The sequence below is a fragment of the Carcharhinus amblyrhynchos genome, chromosome 1 (assembly GCF_965287045.1).
Source record: "Carcharhinus amblyrhynchos chromosome 1, sCarAmb.v2.hapA, whole genome shotgun sequence".
Taxonomy (NCBI): domain Eukaryota; kingdom Metazoa; phylum Chordata; class Chondrichthyes; order Carcharhiniformes; family Carcharhinidae; genus Carcharhinus; species Carcharhinus amblyrhynchos.
In genome coordinates, this window is record NC_137324.1 from 87588972 (window position 1) to 87614255 (window position 25284).

The 25284-nt window shown below is 39.4% G+C and overlaps 1 protein-coding gene across 4 annotated transcripts in view; it reads left to right on the plus strand.

The window, feature by feature from the left end:
• Positions 1–25284, plus strand: part of pds5a (PDS5 cohesin associated factor A) — a 219673-nt gene that overhangs the window by 38291 nt on the left and 156098 nt on the right. For all 4 annotated transcript variants that reach the window (XM_080188570.1, XM_080188561.1, XM_080188579.1 and 1 more), the window contains exons 3-7: positions 14–217; positions 11575–11661; positions 15002–15099; positions 16796–16922; positions 23946–24026. In XM_080188570.1, coding sequence (XP_080044696.1) covers positions 14–217; positions 11575–11661; positions 15002–15099; positions 16796–16922; positions 23946–24026 — 597 coding nt within the window. The remainder of the gene's footprint in view (positions 1–13; positions 218–11574; positions 11662–15001; positions 15100–16795; positions 16923–23945; positions 24027–25284) is intronic.

Genomic DNA, 25284 nt, shown 5'->3' on the forward strand with positions numbered 1-25284 from the left:
TATGACTGTACAGATGGTGGTTAAAACATTCATGGATATGGACCAGGATTCTGAAGATGAAAAACAACAATACCTTCCATTGGCTTTGCATTTGGCTTCGGAATTCTTTCTCAGGAACCCGAATAAAGATGTTCGTCTGCTCGTGGCATGTTGCCTGGCTGATATTTTCAGAATCTATGCTCCAGAAGCTCCATATACATCTCATGATAAACTTAAGGTAAATTGTGATTGTTGAAACCGGAATCAGCTCCATATTCACTTTGAAGATAGAATTAACTGTTTTGTCATAGAATTGTTGATTTCATGGTCATGTTGTTTATTTCAGCAAGTGGAATTCTGCATTCCCTATCGCGATGTGATACAGGACTTGATGGTGTAGTGGCAGTGTGACTGGACTACTAATCTAGAGGTCCAAGCTAATGCTCTGGGAATCTGATTTCAAGTCCCATCATGGCAGCTAGTGGAGTTTGAATTCAACCAGTAAATACAGAATTGAAAGCTTGCCTTGGTAATGGTGACTGTGAGAATTGTTATCGTATGTTTTAAAAACCCATCCGATTCACTGATCTCCTTTAGGGAGACAAATCTATCGTCCTTTTCTGGTCTGATCTACATATGACTCTAGACCTGCAGTAATGTGGTTGACTTTTAATTGCCCTCTGAAATGACATAGGTTACTCATTTAAGGAGCAATTAGGAATGGACAACAAATGCTGGCCTTGCCAGTAAAAACAATCTTTTAAATCCAGCTGGTAGGGCAGACAGGGCTTCAGGGTGCACGGTGGTACAATGGTTAGTCCTGCTGCCTTACAGTGCTAGGGACCCACATTCGATTCCCGGCTTGTGTTACTGTCTGTGCGGAATCTGCACTTTCTCTGTGTCGGTTAGGGTTTCATTTGATGCTCCTGTTTCCTCCCACAGTCCAAAAGATGTGTTGGTTTAGGTGTATTGGCCACTCTAAATTCTCCCTCAGTGTACCCGAACAGGCACCAGAGTGTGGCGACTAGGGGATTTTCACTGCAACTTCATTGCAGGGTTTTGTTGCAAGCTGAAGGTAAGTATGCAGGTATAATTGGCGGGAAAGAAGGCAAATGGTATGTTGACCTTCATAGCGAAAGGAGTTGCATACAGGAGCAGTAATTGCTGCAATATATGGGGTCTTGGTGAGTCCCCATCTGAATGTTGTGTATAGTTTTAGTCTCCTCATCTAAGGAAGGCTTTTTCTAATGTAGAGAGTGTAGTGAAGTTTTACCACACTGATTCATGGGATGTCAGGACTGATTTATAAGCAGTGATTCAGTCAGTTAGGATTAAATTTACAGGGGTTCAGGAGAATGAAGAAGATTTCATAGAGATCTATAAAATTCTAACAGGACTTGACATGGTAGATGCAGGAAGGGCGTTCCGGATGGTGTGTGTGTCCAGAACCAGGGATCATAGTGAATACGGTGTAAATAATTTAGGACTCAGATGAGGAGAAATTTCTTTATGCAGAGAATGGTGAGCCTGTGGAACCTGCTATCAAACAAAGCAGTTGAGATGGAACCATTGTATGTTTTCAGGAAGGTGTTAGAAATAGCTCTTGGGCAAAGGGTATAAGAACATAAGAAATAGGAGCAGGAGTAGGCCATCTGGCCCCTTGAGCCTGCCCCACCATTCAATAAGATCATGGCTGATCTGTCGTGGCTCAGTTCCACATTCCCGCCCTCTCCCCATAACCCTTAATCCCCTCTCTTATCAAAAACCCATCAACCCGCGTCTTAAAAATATTTAGCGAGGCAGCCTCCACCACTTCAACGGGCAGAGAATTCCAGAGATTCACCATCCTTTGAGTGAAGAAGTTCTTCCTCAACTCTGTTCTAAACCGCCCCCCCTTTATCTTGAGGCTGTGCCCCCTAGTCCTACTGTCCTTTCTGAGCGGGAAGAGTCTTTCCACCTCTATCCTATCCATCCCATTCATCATCTTATACGTCTCAATGAGATCTCCCCTCATTCTTCTAAACTCTAACGAGTACAAGCCTAATTTATTCAGCCTCTCCTCATAGCTCAACCCCCTCAACTCCGGCATCAGCCTGGTAAACCACCTCTGCACTCCCTCCAAGGCCAAAATATCCTTGCGTAAGTACGGCGCCCAAAACTGCACACAGTACTCCAGCTGTGGCCTCACCAATGCCCTATATAGCCGCAGCAAGACCTCCCTACTTTTATATTCAATCCCCCTCGCTATGAAGGCCAGCATCCCATTTGCCTTCCTGACCACCTGCTGCACCTGCAAGCTGGGTTTTTGCGACTCATGCACAAGGACCCCGAGGTCCCTCTGCACCGTTGCCTGCTGCAGTTTTTCTCCATGTAAGTAATAATACTTCCTACCATTATTCCTACCAAAGTGGACCACCTTGCACTTGCCAACATTAAATTCCATTTTCCAGTTCCTGGAAATTACAGACCAGCTAGTTTAACATCTGTTGTTGGGAAAGTGTTAGAATCAATTATAAAGGAAGCAACATCAGGACGTTTGGAAAGTCAAAACACTATCCATCAGAGTCAGCATGGTTTTATGAAAGGGCAAATCATGTTTGACTAATTTGTTAGAGTCCTTTGAGGACGTAACAAACAAAGTGGATAATGGGGAACCTGTCGATGTGATATATCCGGACTCTGGAAGGTGTCTGATAAGGTGCCGCACAGAAGGTTAATTCACAACGTTAGATCATGTGGGATTAGGGGTAATTTATTAGCTTGATAGGTGGTTGGCTGATGGACAGAAGTCAGTCAGGATAAATGATTTTTTTTCCTGGATGACGAAGTAACTCGTGGGGTGCCACAGGGTTTGGTCCTTGGGCTCCAGCTATTTACGATCTATATTAATGACATGGATAAAGGGATAGAAGGCTTTGTAGCCACATTTGCAGATGACACAAAAATAAGTGGGACAGTAAGTTGCAATGAACAAATAAAAACCTTACAAATGGATATAGGTAGGTTAGGAGAGTGGGCCAAAATATGCCAGATGGAGTTTAACGTGAATAAGTGTGAGGTCATGATTTTGATTGCAAAAATGGGAAGGCAACTTATTATCTAAAGGGGGACAGACTTCGGGGTACTTTGGTGCAGAAGGATCTGAGTGTCCTCGTTCATGAGTCACAGAAAAATAGCATGCAGATACAGCAGATAGTAAAGAAAGTGAATGGAATGTTGGCATTTATAGCTAAAGAATTAGAATATAAAGGTAAGGAAGTATTGTTGCAACTATACAAGGCATTGGTGAGCCGCATCTGGAATATTTTGCCCATGACCACCTCCATCTAGAAGGACAAGGGCAGCAGATAAATGGGAATACCACCACCTGCAAGTTCCTCTATAAGCCATCACTCTCCTGACTTGGAAATATATTGTCGTTCCTCCGTAGTCACTGGGTGAAAATCCTGGAATTCCCTCTCTAACGGCATTGTGGGTTAACCTACAGAACATGGATTGCAGCGATTCAAGAAGGCAGGTCACCAGAACCTTCTCAAGGGCAACCAGGGATGGGCAATAAATGTTGGCAGTCAATGTTGGCCATGTCCCACAAATGAATATTAAAAAAAAGTTTGGCCTCTATTTGAGGAAAGGTGTCGTAGCATTGGAGGCAGTTCAGAGGAGGTTCACTAGATTGATTCCAGGGATGAGAGGTTTGTTGTATGAAGAGAGATTGAACGGTTTAGGCCTATACTCTGGAATTTAGAAGAATGAGAGGAGATCAAAATGAAGTGTTCAAGATGATAAAAGGTACGGATCAACCAGACATGGAGTGGATGCTTTCGCTGGTGGTACATTCTAGGACAAGAAGTTGTTGCCTTAGGATAAGGGGTAGCAAATTTAAAACAGAGTTGAGGAGAAACTACTTCTCCCAAAGGGTTGAGAATCTGTGGAATTCACTATCCCAAAGTGCAGTGGGTGCTGGATCAGTGAGTAAATTTAAGGAGCAGTTAGACAGATTTTCAGTTGGTAATGGGTTGAAGGGTTATGAGGAGAAGGCAGAAAAATGGGGATGAGGAGCATATCAGTCATGATCGAATGGCAGGGTGGACTCGATGGGCTGAATGGCCTAATTCTGGCCTAATTCTAATTCTGAATTTATGAACTATTGGCAAATTTGGCTGTAGTATATTTTATTCCTGCATTCAAATCATTAATATAGATTGTGAATGGTTGAGAACCAAACCCTGTAGGACATCACTTGTTAGATCTTGCCAACCAGAAAAAGACCTACTTACCCTCACTGTTTCTTAGCCAACGCTCTATCCAAACTAATGTATAACCCCGAACAACATGGGACCTTATCTTGCTTATTAACAAGGGGGCACAGTGCTTAGCACTGCTGCCTCATAGTGCTAAGGACCTGGGTTCACTTCCAACCTTGGGTGACTCTCTGTGTGGAGTTTGCACAATTTCCCCACGCCTGCATGGCTTTCCTCTGGGTGCTTTGGTTTTTTTCCCCACATTCCAAAGATGTGCAGGTTAGGTGGCTTGGCCATGCTAAGTTATCCTGAGTGTCCCAAGATATACAGGATAAATACATTGGGTTGTAGGGATAGGGCCTAGGTAAGATGCTTTGTTGGAGAGTTGGTGCAGACTTGGTGGGCTGAATGGCTACCTACCATATGCACTGTAGGATTTCTGTGAAACCTGTGCGGCACGTTATCAAATGCCTTCTGCAAGTCCAGATACATTACATCTACATGACCTCCATTATCCACTTTGCTTGTTACATTTCAAAGAACTCTAGCAACACAATTTATCCGTCATAAGTGCACGTGTTTTGACTGCTACTTCCTTGATAATGGGTTCCAACAGCTGACAGTTAACTAACTGGTCTATAGTTTCCTACTTTCTGCTTTTCTCCCTTTTTGAACAGGGACATTACATTGGCTAGTTCCCAATCTACTGGAACCTTACCAGAATCCAGGAAATGTTGAAATATTATAATGAACACCTGCACTATCTCTGCTGCCACTTCTTTTTAAGACCCAAGGGTATAGGCTATGAGGCCCTGGGACCTGCCTGTCTTAAATCCTGATGATTTGCTCAGTGCTTCTTCCTTAGTGATGGTATTTGTTTTAAGTTCCTCTCCATGTTTTATATTCCTGCTGTCAGACCAGCTGAATATGTCAGCATGTTATGTTTTATTCCAATTTATATTGTCTCTTGGAAGGGCAATTCTTTCAATTGCTAAATGTCAATTTCCAAATTTACCTGTGGATTGTGTCTTTGGGGAAGAGAGCTTTTGTATGGTAACACAAATTGGAGATCATATTCTATTAAATATTTGGATGAAAATATTTGTAGGGCTACGGAGGAAGAGTAAGGGAGTGGTACTAAGTGGATTGCCCTTTCAAAGAGCCAGTACAAGCCCAATTTGTATTATGTCATACTATGATTCTATTAAATATGTGGGCTAACATGACATTTTGACCTTTCGGCCCATGGACCTTACTCCGCCACTTAACATGGTCATGGCTGATCTAATTGTAACCTCAAATTTGCATCCTGCCTCTCCCTAATCACTTATCACCCCCTTGCCTAACAAGAATCTATTGACCATTGCCGTAAAAATATTCAAAGACCCTGTTTCCACCACCTTTTCAGGAAGAGTGTGAAGAATGTTTGCCTCATCTTCATTTCACGTGGGCAACCCCTATTTTTAAACAGTGACCCTCCCCTGAATTTTAGATTTTCTCACAAGAGGAAACATGTCAAAATCCCTCTGGGTCTTGTGTTTGAATCAAGTGACCTCTTATCTCTCTCAACTCCAGTGGGTACAAGCCTAGCCTCTCCAACTGCTCATTATTTACATCCTTTTCATATCTATTTGTTTTATTTTCTGAAAGTTTAAAGAGATGGGTCATTCTGTAGGTTCTAGAAGGTGAATTTTATCAAAAATGTTCTATAAGTACCTAGATTCTGAACATTAGATTTATATCCCTTAAAACATAATACAATGGCAGATCATTCACGTGTTAATGATGTTGTCCTCGACTTTTTGCAAAAAATATATAATGAGTTTAAGTCTGGTTCTGTTGATGATTCTGAATCAGAAGGTTGGGAGCCAAATCTTATAATGGACTTTCATAGATATTGAATTGCATAGAATCTTTGACTGATTAAAATTTTCCAATCCAGTTTGACACTCGACACAAACCTCCTTCCACTCCTTTCCTCATCTCATCTTGCTGTTTTATTCCCTTCTTCCTCATTTATGTGTATTCAGACAATTGTTAAATGCATAAATGATGTAAGCATCAACATTCCCTGTGCAGCATGTTCCACATACCGGTCTTTTCAAAATTATCCCTGTGGTAGGCTATTGCAGAAAATGCAGATGCATGGGATTGAGGGTGATTTAGCAGTTTGGATCAGGAATTGGGTAGCTGATAGAAGACAGAAGGTGGTAGTTGATGGGAAATATTCAACCTGGAGTGCAGTTACATGTGGTGTACCTCAGGGATCTGTTTTGGGGCCACTGCTGTTTGTCATTTTTATACATGACCTAGATGAGGGTGTAGAAGGATGGATTAGTAAATTTGCTGACGACACCAAAATTGGAGGAGTTGTAGACAGTGAGGATGGATGTTACAATTTGCAGAGGGATATAGATAAGCTGCAGAGCTGGGCCGAGAGGTGGCAAATAGAGTTTAATACGGAAAAGTGTGAGGTGATTCACTTTGGTAAGAATAACAGGAGTACAGAATATAGGGCTAATGGAAGGACTCTTAGTAGTGTTGACGAGCAGAGAGATCTCGAGGTACGTGTGCATAGCTCCCTGGAAGTTGGCACCCAGGTTGATAAGGTTGTTAAGAAGGCGTACGGCATGTTAGCTTTTATTGGTAGAGGGATTGAATTTCGGAGCCGTGAGGTCATGTTACAACTGTACAAAACTCTGGTGCGGCCGCACTTGGAGTATTGCGTACAGTTCTGGTCGCCGCATTATAAGATGTGGAGGCATTGGAAAGGGTGCAGAGGAGGTTTACCAGGATGTTGCCTGGTATGGTGGGAAGGTCTTATGAGGAAAGGCTGAGGGACTTGAGGTTATTTTCATCGGAGGGAAGAAGGTTACGTGGTGACTTGATTGAGGCATACAAGATGATCAAAGGATTGGATAGGGTGGACAGTGAGAGCCTTTTACCTTGGATGGTGATGGCTAACACAAGGGGACGTAGCTTTAAATTAAGGGGTGGTAATTATAGGACGGATGTCAGAGGTAGGTTCTTTACTCAGAGGGTAGTAAGGGCATGGAATGCCCTGCCTGCAGCAGTTGTGGACTCACCAACTTTAAGGGCATTCAAATGGTCAGTGGATAGGCATATGGATAACATTGGAATAGTTTAGGTTAGAGGGTCAACATAGAACATAGAACATAGAACATTACAGCGCAGAACAGGCCCTTCGGCCCACGATGTTGCGCCGACCAGTTACAAAAACAATGACCCACTAGCCTATACCAATCCCTTTTCGTCCATAAACCTATCCAGAGATCTCTTAAACGCCCCCAAACTAGACGCATTTACAACTGCAGCAGGCAGGGCATTCCAATCCCTCACCACCCGCTGGGTAAAGAACCTACCCCTGACATCCGTCCTGTAGCTACCCCCCCTTAATTTAAAGCCATGCCCCCTCGTGCTAGCTTTCTCCATCCGAGGAAAAAGGCTATCACTATCCACCCTATCTAAACCTCTAATCATCTTATATGTTTCAATAAGATCCCCTCTTAGCCGCCTTCTTTCCAACGAAAACAACCCTAGATCCCTCAGTCTCTCCTCATAGGACCTCCCCACCATACCAGGCAACATCCTAGTAAACCTCCTCTGCACCCTCTCCAACGCCTCCACATCCTTCTTGTAATGCGGGGACCAGAACTGCACACAGTACTCCAAGTGCGGCCGCACTAGAGTAGTGTACAGTTGCAACATTACACTGCGACTCCTAATTAGATTGGTCATTAGATTGGTTCCACTGTTCGGCACAACATCGAGGGCCGAAGGGCCTGTACTGCGCTGTTATGTTCTATGTTCTATATATTCTTGAGTTGACCTCCTGGTTATCTCACATTTATGCCTCTTTTTCTTGATTCGGGCTGGCTTCACTTTTGCCACATTGAACCTTGGTGTAACTTGAGAAATCTTTTATAGGTCTACCACTAGCTTTCTTTTCTTAATGAGGAAAGAACTCCAGATTGTTCTGTTATTGACAGCTGCATCATCAATTCTGATTAAATTCATCAGCATCTTCTGTGTTTCGGTATGGAGGCAAAATCTGCTCAAAATATTCCACAGATTATCTGACATATCTTTGATCTGGCTTTATTTCATGCTTGAGATGTGGATATGACTGTTGAGGCTGATTGTCCATCTCTAGTTGCCATACCATGTTGTATTTCTTATTGTGGTTTGATACGGGGCAGTTAAGCATTACCCATATTGGTGTGAAACTGGAGCCACCTATAGGTCAGGCTGGGTGTCTTCCCTGAAGGACATTAATTATGATTTTATGAAAATCTGACATAGCTAGTGTTTTACTTTTAGATTTCACAGAAATATATTCAGATTCTCAAACTACCGAAATAAGTTTGGATCTCAAATTGTCTGGAGCAGTAGACCGGTAATTTAGCCACTATATTACCATATTCATAAAAGTAAGTGCAGTTTGATGGGTAAGTGAGATGATTTGGGTCAAGAGATGAGCAGTAGAGATTTCTTGTTCGTGGACTATGGGTGTTGCTGACAATGCCAGCATTTATTGCACAATCCTGTTGCTCTTGAGAAGCTAGTGGTGAAGTGCTGCCTTGAACCTATGTAGCCAGCATGTTGAAGGTGCACCCACAGTGCTATGGCTGTCCCAAGTCTCTGATCTAGCAACAATGAAGGAATTGTGATGTATTTCTAAGTCAAGATCTTGTGTGACTTAGAGGAGAAGTTGCAGTTGGTAGTGTTCCCATATGTCTTAATGTCCTTCTGTATTTAGAATAAACTCCCTACAGTGCAGAAGGAGGTCATTCAAGCCATCAAACCTGAACCGACGACAATCCCACCTCGGTCCTATCTCTGTTACCCCATGAATTTAACTTGCTAACCCCCCTGACACTAAGGCGTAATTTAGCATAGCCAATCAACCTAACCCACACATCTTTGGACTGTAGGAGGAAACCGGAGCACCCAGAGGAAACCCACGTATACATGGGGAGAACGTGTAAACTCCATACAGACAGTCACCCAAGGCCAGAATCGAATCTGGGTCCCTGGCACTGTGAAGCAGCAGTACTTGCCACTATGCCACCCCTGGGTACTGCAGTTGCAGGTTTGGGAGATGTTGTCGAAAAGACTTTGAGTTGTAAATTGCATCTTGTCGATAGTTATGCAAGAGGGAATGAATGTTTGACGTGGCAGGTTTTATTATTCACAGGATTTGGACAGGACTATTGAAGCCAGCATTTGTTGCTCATCTATAATTGCTCTTGAGACAAATAAATTTCCCAGTGTCTGTAATGGGTTTTGCATGCTGCTCGTGGAATCGAGACAGATTCTCAATTTCTGCTAGTAGAATGGGAAGGATAGCTCTTCTGATGGAATGGACACCCATTCCTGGTCTCTCCCAGTGGGATGAATCTTTCTGTTCCAGTCCCCCTGAATGCATTGCTTGCCTGTGGCTACTCTGGGCTCTCCCAGTTGTAACTCTGGCTGAACTAGGCTTGTTGCCTTCCCAAGGCCCTGCCCACAAATAACCAGTGAAGGTATGGGAACTCATTACCCAATTCCAGACTGAGAACCCAGCATTCTCTCCCCATCTGTGCCAGCAGCATTTTGCTGGAGTGAGGGAAAGACGAAGACCTGGAGCCTTTTTTGCCAATTCTCACTTTGCACCCCAAGCGAACAAACAGCAGGTCTGTGTGTGTGAGACACAGACCAGCTGGAGTCAGTCAGCCCACACCCAGAGACTGCCAGCTAATAACTTAATCTAAAAAATTATAGATCAGGAATGTAGTCAGTCCATATTTCCTATATTCTTATTTCTTTTAAAAACATATTTGGTGCGCTAAATGCGAGGTAGCTGTATGCTGCACTATATTCATTTCTCATTTTTAACTACCTCTATGTACTTGAAATGGAGATTAGATAATTGCTTTGCTGAACATCTGAAGTACAATTTTGATCTCTCGATATTTTGCCTGTTTAAATTCCATCCTATTGTCTAACCTTTGTGTTTGGCCTCCTGCTCTGTCCTAATCTAGCTCAATAAGAGTCAAGAATAGTATCTCATAATATTCCTGAGTATTCCACCATTTATTTTACAGTAGGATATTATTGGCTATATGTGTTATGTGACTAATGAGAGGAAAAGAAGGCTTAATGTTTTGAATATTGTTTGGAGTGTGCATTTTCTTTTGTCATTAGGATAAGGAAGTCTGTGTCCATTCAATTCAGCATTATCTCTTCTGATTTCAGACCTTCATTTGAGTGGATTGTTTCCTATTCTCCCTACATTCTTTACTTTTCTTTGTGTGTATCATTGCCATACCTTTTATTACTGTCCTAGCTGCTTTTGACTTTTTAACTCTTCTGTGTCTTCCTGTTGTTTCTTTGAAATATTTTAAATATCATGTAAAAGTATTCTGCTTTCCTACAAAGCAGTTTACAGGTTGATAAATATGTTACACTCCTAGGAATTATCTTGCTTATCTTTGTTTTTGATTTGAGTGAACATCCAAAAGAGTAATTCCGCCTTTTCAGGGAAGCTGATTGGGCTGCTGTATATTTCCATTGCTTTCAATTTTCTGTCTCCATATATAATTATATTTTTATGAAACTGGCTTTGAGTTCTCCTGATCCCAATTACCATGCTTAGCTGAAGGTATGGATAGGAAACTTGTTGCCACCATGTCTCTTTGACTAGTAGGGAAACTTGGGGGGAGTTGAGGGTAGCTTCTCTCATTTCCCTGTTGTAAAGTGATCTACATGTGTCGGTAAGTTTCGTTAATTGCATAACTGATATCAGAAAATGTGGGCAAGATGCTATGTTCTGTCGCACTCTCGATAAAAATGCAATGCTTCAGTTTTCACTAAGAAGCCATAACCTTCAAGCATGAGATGCAATTTTTAAGTTTATTATTTAGTTTATTCCTGTGGTTACACATTGGTATTGTATTGGGATTTGTTTAACCCCATAATAAAGTGAAACCATCTTTTGTACTGTTATAACCTGAATCTGCATGACGCAGCACATTTTAAAAAGTTCCTGGAAGAAGCAGCAGAGCTTTGTCAATAGTGGTCTTTTCTATTTGTACTGATTACTTTTAACATTAGCATTTATTTCAAAAGCCTGTGCAATTTACAGCTCACTATTTTGGTATTTTAGCTTTTAATTCTGAAAATCTATTTTAGTTTGGATTTTTTGGAAGTCTATTTTATGCAGATATTTCACCACAAATGCAACTTTCTGAGCGTTCTGAAGATTGGAATGTAACATTCAGTTTTACCATTTGGGAGTATTTTAAATTGCTTTTGCATAATTTGTTGAATGTTGCTTTTTTTGTATGGACAGGACATTTTCATGTTCATTACACGGCAGCTGAAAGGATTAGAAGATACCAAAAGTCCACAGTTCAACAGATACTTTTATTTATTAGAGGTAAGCTACTTCAACCTGTGTTAACATAAGAGAAATCATACCTATATATCACACTTAAAAAACAGCAAAAATTTTATCGAGTGTAAATTCTATGTTTTTAATTTGTAGCTATTACTAAGTTGAAAACGAGCTACATGGCAGAAATGAGTGAAAATGCAAATATTGCGTCATATGCAGTCATAGCTAGTGGAGTTCACATGACTGGCTTCTGGAACCCCTTCATAATGTTGGCGGAGTTCCAATCCACAGACTAGAAAGTGCGTGTTTGACGGAGGACCTCATGAAGGAAAATCCTGAATATCGCTTGAAAGTCAGTCTGTAAAGTATGACCAGAGGGCACAAATTTAGATTGGTGGAAGAAATGCTTAGTGCTGACATCAGAAAGAAAAGTTCTAAGAACATTATAAACTGGGCTCAAGGAAAACGATTAAGGCGTTCAAAATGTTGTTTGTTGCTGAGATGCAGGTGTTGGGGTTCTTGAGGTATGAGTTTTGTTGGATCAAAATGCCTCTTTTACTATCCAATATATTGAAAAGACTTTGTTAAATATTTGACCCAGATAAATTATTCTTGCTGTAAACAGTTGATTAGTGTATTCGATCCTGGAGATAACAAGCAGTGCATGTAGACCAACGTGATTTGTGGATTAAAACTGAGTTTCACTATTACTATACTAAAGACCAAAGCAAAAAGTACTGTTGACTGTGGGAAATCTGAAATAAAACACAGAATTCTGGAAACAATCAGGCAGGTAAAGCAGCAGTTGAGAGAGAAGCAGTGTTAATGTTTCAGATTGATTTTTCATCAGTATGTCAGATTTTATTTATTAGAACTTAATACTGTTGCACAGCATACATGGAATAATACACAAATTAAAAGGTTTTATGGAAATGTATGTAAAGTGGTTTTGGGCTGTACTGCACTTGAGCACAAATGCAGAAAAAAGAGTTGAAATTCTGAGGAATTGAGTGACAAATCCCCAAAATTTGTTACTCAAGTTGCAATAAATTCCTCATTATCAATGTTTTGTTTAGTTAATTTTACTTTGACCGTGTCCCTGGTCCACTATTAATTTCTTCAGGATTTCTGGCAAGCTATTCTGCTTTTCTATTGTAAATACTGAGGCAAAAGAATTATTCAACATGTCTACCATTACCTCATAGTCATTGATAATATCCCCACTTTCAGTCTTTAGCGGGCTAACATTGTTCCTGACCGCTTGCTTTCCCTTTATGCACCTACCAAACTTCTTTTTGTTGATCTTGATGTCCCTTGCAAATTTTCTTTCAACTCTTCTTGTAGCTCTTATAAGCTGCTTTGTGGCCCTTTTAGATTTTGTATCTTTTCCATTTGACAAGACCTCTGCTGCTTAAAGTTTTTGTAAGCCCTTTCTTTTATTTTTATGCTGTCCCATATCTTTTAGTTGTCCATGGCTGTTGTTGCTGTGAAGTTGTGCTTTTCCTACTCTGGTATGAACTGGTTCTGTATTGCGATAATGTTCCTTAAACATTCTCCACTGTTCTTCAACTGTTGTAGCTATTAGCAGATTCTTTTCCCAGTTTATTGTAGACAGTCTCAGTAAAATCGGCCTTCCCTAAGGCAAATTCTCGTAGCTGATTTGTACTTTTGCTTTCAAATGCAATCATGTTATGAACATTGATAAATATTCGCACGCAATTCGGTTACTAATTATATCCGGCTCATTATTAAATCCAATATTGCTTGCCCCCTTGTTGTATCCAGGAAAGTGTCCCAGACTCGCTCCAGAAAACTTTTTGACAGGTGCTTGTTAGTTAAAATTCACCATCTATTAGAGTTTTAGATTCTTTATTGTTGCTCAGTTCTACTGATAAGTTCTCCACTGCATGCTTTCCCCTCATTATCCTCCCTCACCATTTAAGTGATTTTGTTTCATAGCAGTAAGACTACTCCACCCCTTCTACCATTTTACCTATCTGTCCTGAAAACCTTATAGCCTGGTACACTTGCATATACTCAACTCTGAATCCAAGTTAGTCTATGTTGATTTCCCCATAGATTCTGCCCAGATGATTGTTACGAGAGTTTTTGAATTCCACTCCCAAAAAAAACAAGCTTTAATATCTTCTCTCATAATAACACTTTCCCATAGCAGTTTGCTTTCCAACATCAAGACCAGGTTTTCCAGATGAAGCTTTTAAACAAAGCTTGCACTCTACTTTTAACAGCGAATCCAGTCCAGGATTGTACACCTGGAGACTTCAGGAATTATTTGTCTTGATTGCTATACAAACTGTTTACAATTGCTTTAATGCTTGATTACCAGACTGTATTAAAATAGCATCGGACGTTTCATCTATCTCAGAAGTCTGCTGTCCCGCTTTAATTATAGTTACTGCAATTGTCTTTAACTTTGTTGAATTCTTCCGAACAATACCCTAGTCTCTGTTTTCTTAACTTCAGTCTTAAGATATTCTTTCTGTCCCAATTCCCTGGCCATCAGGACTGTAGCTCCTTCCTTAGGAAGCTTGCATTTTTGAAATTCCCTTGTCCTGCCCAGTAGAGTTGAAAGAGGCTCGCTTCCCACTGTCTTGTATTCAACTGTAATATATCCAGCTAAAACTTAAAACTATAAGCCCTTAAAAGGGCTTATAGTTGCTAAGCAACACTCACATGCTTATGTGTTCTATTTATTCTTCACCCCATAGCCCTCTCTAAGCACAACAGAAACACAGTAAGAAGTCTCACAACACCAGGTTAAAGTCCAACAGGTTTATTTGGAATCATGAGCTTTCAGAGAACTCACCTGATGAAGGAGCAGCGCTTTGAAAGCTCGTGATTTTAAATAAACCTGTTGGACTTTAACCTGGTGTTGTGAAACTTCTTACTGTGCCCACCCCAGTCCAGCACCAACATCTCCCCAGCAGAAACACAATCGGAACTTAATTACCCCAACAGATACAAACATGTATGCCCACCGTGATCTAAGTATAGGTTTTACCCTCTGGGCACAGAAAAATTAAACTAAACCCATTTAAAACTAAATCCAATTTCTAATATTTACCAATTCAAGTATAAATCCCTTAAAACTATCTAAAAATGCCACTGCCCTGCTCCATCCACTGACACTGAATTCCAAGCGGGCACGGATTTTGAAGTCAACATAATTTTGATTTTAAAATTGTGTATATTAATGTATGTAACAGTGTAATTCTGTTTGCATGCAAGATTGAACTTGTGCTGGTGTTATGATTTTTCCAAACACAGTCTGTTTTGAAGCTATGTATATTGCAGATACTAATCTCTCATTTTAATTCCATATTGATAATAGTAAACTTGCTAATGTTTTTTTGTTCCATAGAATCTGGCATGGGTGAAGTCGTATAATATCTGTTTTGAGCTTGAAGATTGTAATGAAATTTTTATACAGCTCTTCAGGACTCTCTTCTCAGTCATAAAGTAAGATTTTTAAGTATACGTTATGTTTCATCATATTTACTTCTAAAAGTCAAATAAAAGCAAGAGGAAATTATTGGCATTCTTGCTTTTTTTCTGTAGCTGAATGAAGGGTGTACCCTGTCTGTATGTTGGGCACAAAGCTATATCTTTCTCTACACCCGAGCTATGATTGCAACATTACATTCTGCACCTTCTTTCCTTCTTTATATTATCTCAGTAAAATCAGCCTTCCCTAAGGCAAATTCTCGTAGCTGATTTGTACTTTTTGCTTTCAAATGCAATGTTGAACTTAATCATGTTATGAACATTGATAAATATTCGCACACAATTTGGTTACTAATTAAATCTGGCTCATTATTAAATCCAATATTGCTTGCCCCCTTGTAACCAGGAAACTGTCCCAGACTCACTCCAGAAAACTTTTTAACAGGTGCTTGTTAGTTAAAATTCCCCATTATTACTACTCTACCTTTGCACACATTTTCCTGATTTCTGCATTTATACAATCTAGCATGTTCAGAGCTGCTACCAACTATGTTTACACAACATCTATTAGAGTTTCTGTATAGCGCTCAAGAAACAATACTTTTCACTATGCTAATACGTGACAATAATAAGTAAAATATAATTCAATAATGAGCCCACCTAAATAAAAATTGGATCTGGTCTGTTTTTGGTCTGTAATTGCTGCTTCGTTTCCTGTTGATCTCAAGCTCATTCCAGGCTCTCTCAGGACAGACTGAGAATCAAAGTTGACACCTATCGGATTGTTTGACTTTGGTTCATTAGAGCTGCACCATATTTTAACAAATGTATTTGCTGTAATTCAGATACCAATTTTAAATGCATTTCATCTCGCATAATTCTTCAGTTTCCTTCAATGTAATCACGATATCAGTAAATCAGTATTCCAAATTAATGGAAGTATTTACATAAATCTTCTTGAATGCAGTGACGTGATGCTATATTATCACATTGAAACTGAGCTAGAAAACAGTCAAGTCATTTATCCAGTAATTTTACAAAAATCATTCAGTCTGAATTAAGTTTAATGACGAAAGAATTCTTTCCCTCTCCAGTTTAATGGCTTACATTACATATTTCACCTGTGTTCAAAGATTCTGACAAAACAAAACTGAAAATTGCAGGGTAATCTGATTTTTGACTTTTGCCTACAAGAGATGACATCAAAGTGCCAGTCATGGTAGTCATCTATATCTACTTTGCCTGGCGCAATTGATAATGCACAGTTTAGGTTATGTTACTATTTTCTCAAATTCTGAGAAAAAGCTTTTCTGTTTATTGTAAGTTGGTGTTAAATCATACAGTCCATTGAATTAATGTGCCTGTATACTTTCAATTTTATTTGTGTCGAGACCATCTGGAAAACTGGTCAAATAGTAATACAATACAAAACCAGTCTGTTCCTGGATTACTTGCAAGGCAAAATGCCACTCAGTGAAAACAAAAGTGACAATTTGGGCAACTTTTAAGATTTGTATTAAAAAACGTCCCAATGTTTACCTTTAGGTTTTGTTCAGATAATACTATTCCCAAATCTGACAGACTTTAGGTGGTTTAGTGTCTGCTATCATGAGATGCATGATTATCCCTATTTGCAGAATGAGGAATACCATCTGAAACTGTAGGAGGTAGTTCTGCAATCGGTAACCATTTAACTTTTTTTTAATCATAGCAACAGCCACAATCAGAAGGTTCAGATGCACATGTTGGACTTGATGAGTTCTATCATCATGGAAGGAGATGGAGTAACTCAAGATCTACTGGACTCCATACTTATCAACCTTATTCCTGCACACAAGGTATTTGTTCTTGAACAGAATATTTTTATTGTAAATCAAATTATTTCACGAAATTAGAAATGAACATCCAAGTAGTGTTTAAAATAACAGTTACCCTCCTCGCTGTTTCCTGGCAACCTTACCTGTACGTCACCTTCCTTTCTCCTGCCACTCACCAGATTCTTCTGCTCTTTGCCTTTTAATAATGTTATGATCCTTAGCACCTTTTGTGCTTTTCTATTAACAGCACTTATTGGAAGATGTTGAGAAGTTTTCAAGGTGTTTAAAGTACAATTGAAGAATAAACATGGAATTTAAAAAGAAGTTGAATCTTTATGAAAGTGTTTTTAAGATCGTAGAAATTATAATGCATAAGACCATTTAATCATGTACTGTTAATTTAATTTAATTTTGTCTTTCCCCTATATCTTTTATAGATTAATGAGGTGAACTGTATGTGAGGTTTCTTGCATCTTCAGCACAACATTATTGTAGTTTTCGTGCTTTAAAAAAAAATACACTTTTCTATGATTACCCATGTTTTGGAGTTTTTTGTATCTCACTGTTCCATTATATTCTGCTTCAAATCGACCAAGCCAAATTGTGTTTAATCAGAGCCACTGTTTATAAGGTTTTTTTCATGAGTAGCTAAGATGATATCCAATGCCTATTTTGGAGCATGCTGCCAAATTTAAAACAGAAGATCTGAAAACAACTTTTAAGTTATGCAAAGCTTAGATTGTAAAAGAGACGTGATTACAGGAGAAAAGTCAGACTGCGGAAGATAGTCCATTCTACAGTTTTAACGTTCTGAGAACTAAACATGTACGATAAACCTTGACTTCAATAAATGGTTCCTCTTCTCTATATCCACAGCCTCCTGCACTGTAGGATCCTATGATTTTATGAATGCCTTAGGAGCTTAGAAAGACTAAGAGAGGCAATTCAAAGAAACTCTGCGCATTGGAGGAATTATAAAAGGCAGAAAAATGTTTTAGACAGTGGAGAGGATGGAGGTGCAAGAGTGATTAGGAATCACAAATTGGATTCTGAATTTCAGCAGACTCTTGGGAGAGATAATGGTATAGTGGCCACGTCACTGGACAAGTAATCCAGAAGCCCAAGCTAATTCTCTAGGAACATGTTCAAATTCCATGATGGCAGCCAGTGAATTTTAAATTCACTTAATAAATCTGGAATTGAAAGCCAATCTCAATGGCGATGGCCACGAAACCATTGTCAGTTGTCATAAAAACCCATCTGGAAATCTGCCATCCTCACCTCATCTGGCCTACACTGACCCTGGACCTGCACCAATCTATTAAACAGAGTTTATTGGTCAACCACACCAGTAATGTAGTTGCTGCTTAACTGCACACTGAAATGGCCTAGCAAGCCATTTCGTGCAAGGGCTGTTAGGGATGGACAAGCAGTGCTGGCTCTGTAGTGACATGATGAGGAGATGCCAGCAATGGACTTCTTGGAGTAAGCACGCTAAGAAGTGTAAATGTTCTTGTTTACTTCTAGATTCTTGTTTACTTCTAGATGTTTATTGGCGATCGATTTTATGTTAAATACTCTCCTTGTGTTTCTACTCCAGATCTAAATCCAGACTGTCTCTGCTTCAAGTGTGTTATTTATTTATGAATTTCAAGATTACTTTAATGAGATGACTCATTAGGTTTATCGTTTATGAAATAATTGCATTCCGCTGCTTTGGAGTTCTTCGATAGCTTTACAAATAATGAAGTCTCAAATCACTTGGAATGTATCCTATGGTATATAGCACATCACAAATTTTTGCTGTCTTCTAATTCTCATTCTCCCAACGGCTTTCAGACGTTCTGTTGTTAGTTTGTCTGGGTCTGGAGCTTTTCCTGTACACACCAATTTCAAAGCGATTCTTGTATTGCTGATGTAACTCTTGGTCGATCATTTGCCTCTATCTTAAGAGATGCTGTGATTTGGATCATCGTATATTCATTTGTACATCCTTTCCATCTTTTTGCCAGTACAATTCAAACAATTCAGTTCTTAAATCAAGACAATTTCTGTCTAGTAAATAGAAATGTCGCCTAGACAGATGTCTGTGCAATATCAGTTAGCGCATCTTTCCAGTCAGAAATTTATTTCATCACTCTCTCTTTCCTTCATGCTCTTCCACATATTTTCCATAATTCCAAGTTACATATTGTGCCATTAGTTTTCTGAATCCAGCAACTTCTCAAACACTGTTTGAGAATCCACATGAGCCACAACCATTTTATCTTTTTATTACTTCAAGAATTCTTTAAGCTTAGTTGAGCCTTTTATTTGCCCAGCTTTTCGCATGTGTATCCATATAATTACTTATTATCAGTGGAAGAGTTTACCAGCAACTGTAAAAATACCACCTGATCAATAATTTAAAATTATTATTCTAGTTCTTTATCGTAGCATCCTTGGCACTGAATTTTGGCAATTTATAACTAAATCTTCTGTAAACCGTCAGTCCCCATAATTTTATCAACCTGATGTTTGAGTAGCTTCTTTAGTACCATTTTTCGTTGGTAGCAGGCTCAAACGTTTTTGCCTACTTTCATGTGGTCCCACAATCTCAGTATACACCTTATGGCCAACTCTCACTCTTGGCCTCAAGTTTTCCTCCTCCGTTTCTTAATGGCCTATTCCCACCATGGCTGTCTCTCACCACTAATGTCCTCCTGGAAAGTTTTTTTGGTGTTGTAATATTCATTCTCAACCTTTGTGTTTTACAGTTTCGTATCTTTCCTTTAATGAAGTCCCAAATGACCATAGGCTGACTGGTGTGATGTAACCTGAGGTTCACTGCCCCTCAGGCGAGAAGCATGGTTGAGAAGGCAGGGCTTTCATGATTAACCTCAGCTAGGATGGGAATTGAACCTGCATTGTTGGCATTGCTCTGTGTCATTTGCCAACCGTCCAACCAACTGGGCTAACCGACTGCCCTAATCTTCCTTAGTAATTTTGTCATGGCTTTCATTAATTCTAATATGCCTGTTATGTGCTGAATGCTTTAAAACAACATGTAATTCATTTACCCATGAAATCCCACCCTGTAATGCACTGTATTTTGTTTAATAGAATGAGGAATTTCGCAGTAACTTTATTGCAGTGTTAATGTAAACCTACTCATGACTCAGAAACTTTTAACTTTTATACCTGATTTATTTCCTTTATATATGTTTAAGTAATACTACTTTTTTTTTGACCCTAGTTCTTTTTGGCATTTTTATTTCCAATTAATGTAAAAAGCTTGCTTTTGTCTTAGTTTAATTTTGTTTTTTTCCATTTAGCATCCCCAGTCTTGATTCTTTTCCTATTCTTATTGGGTGGCATAGTGAAAATAGAGGAAATCTATACACAAATTAAAGAAAGTGGATTAATAATTAGTCTTCTCCATTTTAATTAACCAAAAACAGACTGATGTGGAAAATGTTTGTGATGACAAAAGTGGAAAGGTATTTGAGACAGAAGCCAGAGAGTGGTTGTAAAGAGTTGTTTTTCAAACTGGAGGCCTGTGACAGCAGTGTGCCTCAGGGATCAATGCTAGGTCTGCTGTTATTTGTCATTTATATTAATGATTTGGATGAGAATACAGGGGGCATGGTTAGTAAGTTTACAGATGACACTAAGATTGATGGCATAGCGGACAATGAAGAAAGTTATCTCCAATTGCAACGGGATCTTGATCAATTGGGCCAGTGGGCTGACGAATGACAGATGGCGATTAATTTAAGCAAATGCGAGGTGATGATGCATTTTGGTAAACTGAACCAGGAGCAGGACTTACTCAGTTAATGGTAGGGTGTTGGGGAGAGTTACAGAACAAAGCGATCTAGGGGTACATATTCATAGCTCCTTGAATGTGGAGTCACAGGTAGACAGAGTGGTGAAGGCGGCATTTGGCATGCTTGGTTTCATCGGTCAGAACATTGAATACAGGAGTTGGGACGTCTTGTTGAAGTTGTACAAGACATTGGTAAGGCCACACTTGGAATGCTGTGTGCAAATTTGGTCACCCTATTATAGAAAGTATATTATTAAACTGGAAAGAGTGCAGAAAAGATTTACTAGGATGCCATCAGGACTTGATGGATTGAGTTATAAGGAGAGGCTGGATAGACTGGGACTTTTTTCTCTGGAGCGTAGAAGGCTGAGGGGTGATCTTATAGAGATCTACAAAATAATGAGGGGCACAAAATAGGTGCAAAGACAGAAATCAAATGTAAACAAATCTTTTCCAGCTATATCTAGGAAAATATTCGGAATTGGGAAGAGGTAGTCACAAATACATTAACCAGCTTCATCGCCCCTTCACATCAACGCTTGGCCAAACCATTCTTCCGTGGCCACTTAACATTAACCCCTGGTAGTAGGATTGGGTAATCTGGTAATTAAAAAGTTCTCCAATTTAAAATAATAGTCAAGTCTTACCTTTTGTCATTTTTAATGGGAGGTATTATGCTGGGAAGCTGATTCCCATATTGGACACATGCACTCCCTTGCACACACACATGCACATAGTCACCTTGCTTCCTTTCAAGCACAGGCATGTGTCTGTCTCACATTTACATACACACCTCTCTCACTGACCCCCCTCTCACACTCTCATTCACCTCCTCTTTAAGCCACTTGTTCCATTTTCAGGATCAATTTGCTGTGGGCAGTAGTGAGATGAAATAAATCAAATGGGTCAATCAGAGAAAAGCCTCTTGGATCATTGGATCCAGTGCTCCAAGAGACTTTGCTTTGATTGGCCTATTTCATTGTGGTAATTATTGTTGATGTTGGCCGACTGCTCTTATCGAACCGGTGTTCATCGATTCTGCGGTGGCCACCAATTCCATGGGCTCGTGGAGACCCTTCAGGTCCCTGGATGCCTGTTTGGGAACACCTGACTTAGACTAAAGAAAGAAAGGAGAGAAAGTAGTTCAGAAGATGAGCCTGAATCCACTGAGGATTTTGACTGAACTAAAAATCTTTGTTTTGTGCCAAAGTTTACAGAGGTTGGAGTTGAAAGCTATTTCCTCTCAATTCAGAATTCTAGGGGAGGCAGTGCCATTGTGGTAGTGTCGCTGGAATAGCAATCCAGAGACTCAGAACAAGATCTAGGGATTTGGGTTCAAATTCCAATCTGACAGATGTTGAAATTTGAACTCAATAAAAATCTGGAATTAAAGATCACCATGAAGCCATTCTCGATTATTGTAAAAACCCATCTAGTTTACTAATGTCGTTTACAGAAGGAAATATGTCATCCTTATCTTGTCTGGCATTCACATGACTCCAGATCCACAGCACTGTGATTGACTCTATGTCCTCTGAAGTGGCCCAGCAAGCCCCTCAGTTCAGGGCAATTAGGGATGGCTAATAAATGCAGGCCCAACTAGCAATACCCACATCCCATGAGCAAATAAAAAAAAAAGCTGTGAAGTCAAAACGGCCAAAAGCTAATTGGATCTCAGTGGAATGATGTGCAACACTATATGACACCTTTTATAGCCACAATATTGCAAAGTGCTTTACAACTAAGAATGTGCTTTTGAAGTGTAGTCACTGTTATAACATAGGTCCCACAGCAACTAATTTACACATATCTGACCCCATAAGCAATAATGTGGTAATGATCAGATAATCTGTATATTTGATGTTGATTGGAGGGAAATATATTAATCATGGCATCTGGGATAATCCTGACTTTGAAATATTATAATGTGTTTTTTTTTACATCAACCTGAGACAGCAGATAGGGCCTTGGTTTGATATCTTGCCGCATTTAGTTGTTGCTATTGATGTCATAACTTCCTGTTTTACTTAAAGACTCGTGTTGTTTCTCGAACTCCACATGAGTACATATATTTCAGTTTGGTGTCCAAAGGAAAATCCTGACATTTCCCCTTTGTTATTACCTTCACAAATCTTGATTTATTTTTAAGTTAGTGGCTTCTGATGACATTTCAATCATGTTACCTCCTTACTCCCTGAAACAAAAAGCTCAGTTTGCCTTTCAAATTGTGTTTTACTTCTGCTATTTTCCTTCCCTCTATTAACTTATTGAAGTAGTATTTATTTTTATTTCGTCCAAATTTTGAAGAGAATAGAAGTGAGGAAAGTTGTAATCTAAGCAATTTAGGGGCAATAAATGCTGCATATTTGAAGGGTCTTGAACTTAGTGATGTTCTGTTCTGAGGTGTTCCCGTATGAGGTGGTCTTTCATTAGTCCCCAGAGGATGTGACTGGATTGAATTCAACTTCCTCGTGATAGAATTGCTTTGAATTCAAGAACCATTATTTTTGAATCAACTTGTGAACAGAAGCAAATGCAAAGTGTTCCTCCCTAATTGAATATAATTTTGTACCTTGATTCTGTCTAAGCAAGGGTCATTGTGACATTTTGTATAGTGTGTTAAATTGGAGCCCAGCAACATTGTTGAGAGAAACGTCCAAGATTTATTTTCTTCTTTCCTTACTTTTCTTGGGTAGCATAATGCTTCTCTTTAATGTCCATTGGAAAGCTTTAATTAACATTACCTCTCAGAACTCATGAAATCCAGATTTTTGTCACCAACAGCAATCTGGAGTTCACGTTTATGATATCCATGGTGTCCACTCCTCTTTTCTTTCGATTTTCTTCAGGAGTGGGAACTCTCACTCACATACACGTAAGTATGATCCTGCCATAGCTCAACTTGAGATCAGTTATCTCTGCATGTTCTAGAGATCACAGTATACACCTGTTACAAATTGGGCATGTAGGACTTAACTGGATAACTGTACTGAGTAGAAGGGATAACTTCACTTTGGACAGAACACTTGCTCAGAAGACATGGAGTGGAAAACTGTATTTGTACATTGAAGGGCCTTGGGAAAAGGAAAATCCTGACATAACGTTTACATTGCAGTCATTTTATGCAAAATCATTGGATTTGTAATTGATATTAGGAAATTATTACAGTTTCAAAATATTGTACATTGGTTATAATAAACAGGTACATTCAGATATTTGCTAATTTTCTGTTTCAGAACATGAACAAGCAAGCTTATGATTTAGCTAAAGTACTCCTGAAGAGAACAGCTCAAACAATTGAACCATGTATTGCCAGTGTAAGTATCTTGATAATGATGTTGTGATAAAACAAGACTCTTCACCTCCCCACAAAGTGAAGTCTATGGCATATGATCGCGTGTGCAGTTTTGTTTGTGGCAATTTTAATCTGCAATTCTACACCTGTCAATTATTTGCCTCTTTCAGAATGCCCTATGATAAAATGCTTTCTAAGCTACTACCATCATGTCTGGAATGACAGATCCATGGTGGTGATTTTTAAAATATTTGTTTTGTTGTTGTTCCTGATTAGTTATCGTTTTCATTTTTCTGACGCTTGACTTTGGCATTGGAGAAATGTATTACTTGTAATTATGTGCCAAGGGTGTACTGTCCACCTCCATCAGATTCTACAGTAGGCCGACATAAAAAAAAATCAGGGGAGTTATGAATAGAGCTGTGTATTATTAACCAAAATCTGCACTGCAGATCAAGGAGCTGAAGATGGATTTTACCCAATATAACTCTGAAGAACTTGATAACAGTGTACCGTGAGAATGATGCTTGGCATCCTGCAGTCATGCTCACTTTTCACTGGAAAGTTTTTTTCTTGAAATTCAGTTTTGCTGAGTCTCTGTCAAGTGCTGCCTTGATTTTGAGGGCAGTTCTCAGTACTCGAATATTCAGTTTTTACATCTTCGTCTCAACTAACTACAATCAACATTTTGCTAATGGTTGGAAGATAACTGATAGGGCAGTAACTGGCTGCATTCGATTTGGCGGCTTTCTTGCATATGCTATAGCATATGCTAAGCATTTTTCCACATTATTGGATAAAGTCCTTTGTCATGCTACTTTGGAACAACTTGTAGGGGCCGTAGAAGTGGCTGGTTCTGGTTTATTTCTGCAGTTTATTCCTGTAAAGAGTGTGAGTGTTGCTGGCTAGGCCTGCATTTGTTACCATCCCTGATTGCCCTTCAGAGGGTGATGGTGAGTTGCATCCTTGAACTGTTGCAGTCCATGTGGTGTAGTTACATCCACATTGCCATTTGGAAGAAAATTCCAAGATTTTGACTCAGCGATAATGAAGGAACAGTGATGTAGTTCCAAATCGTGTGTGGGTTTGAGGGGAACTTGCAGGTGATAGTGTTCCCATATATTGTCCTTCTGTGTGGTGGAGAACACAAGTTTAGTAGGTGCTGTTGAAGAAAGTTTGACAAGTTGCTGCTGTACATCTTGTACATGGTACAAACTGCTGCCAGAATGTGCCTGTTTTATTTATATATATAAAAGTTACATGAAGAGTTCATCTCATGA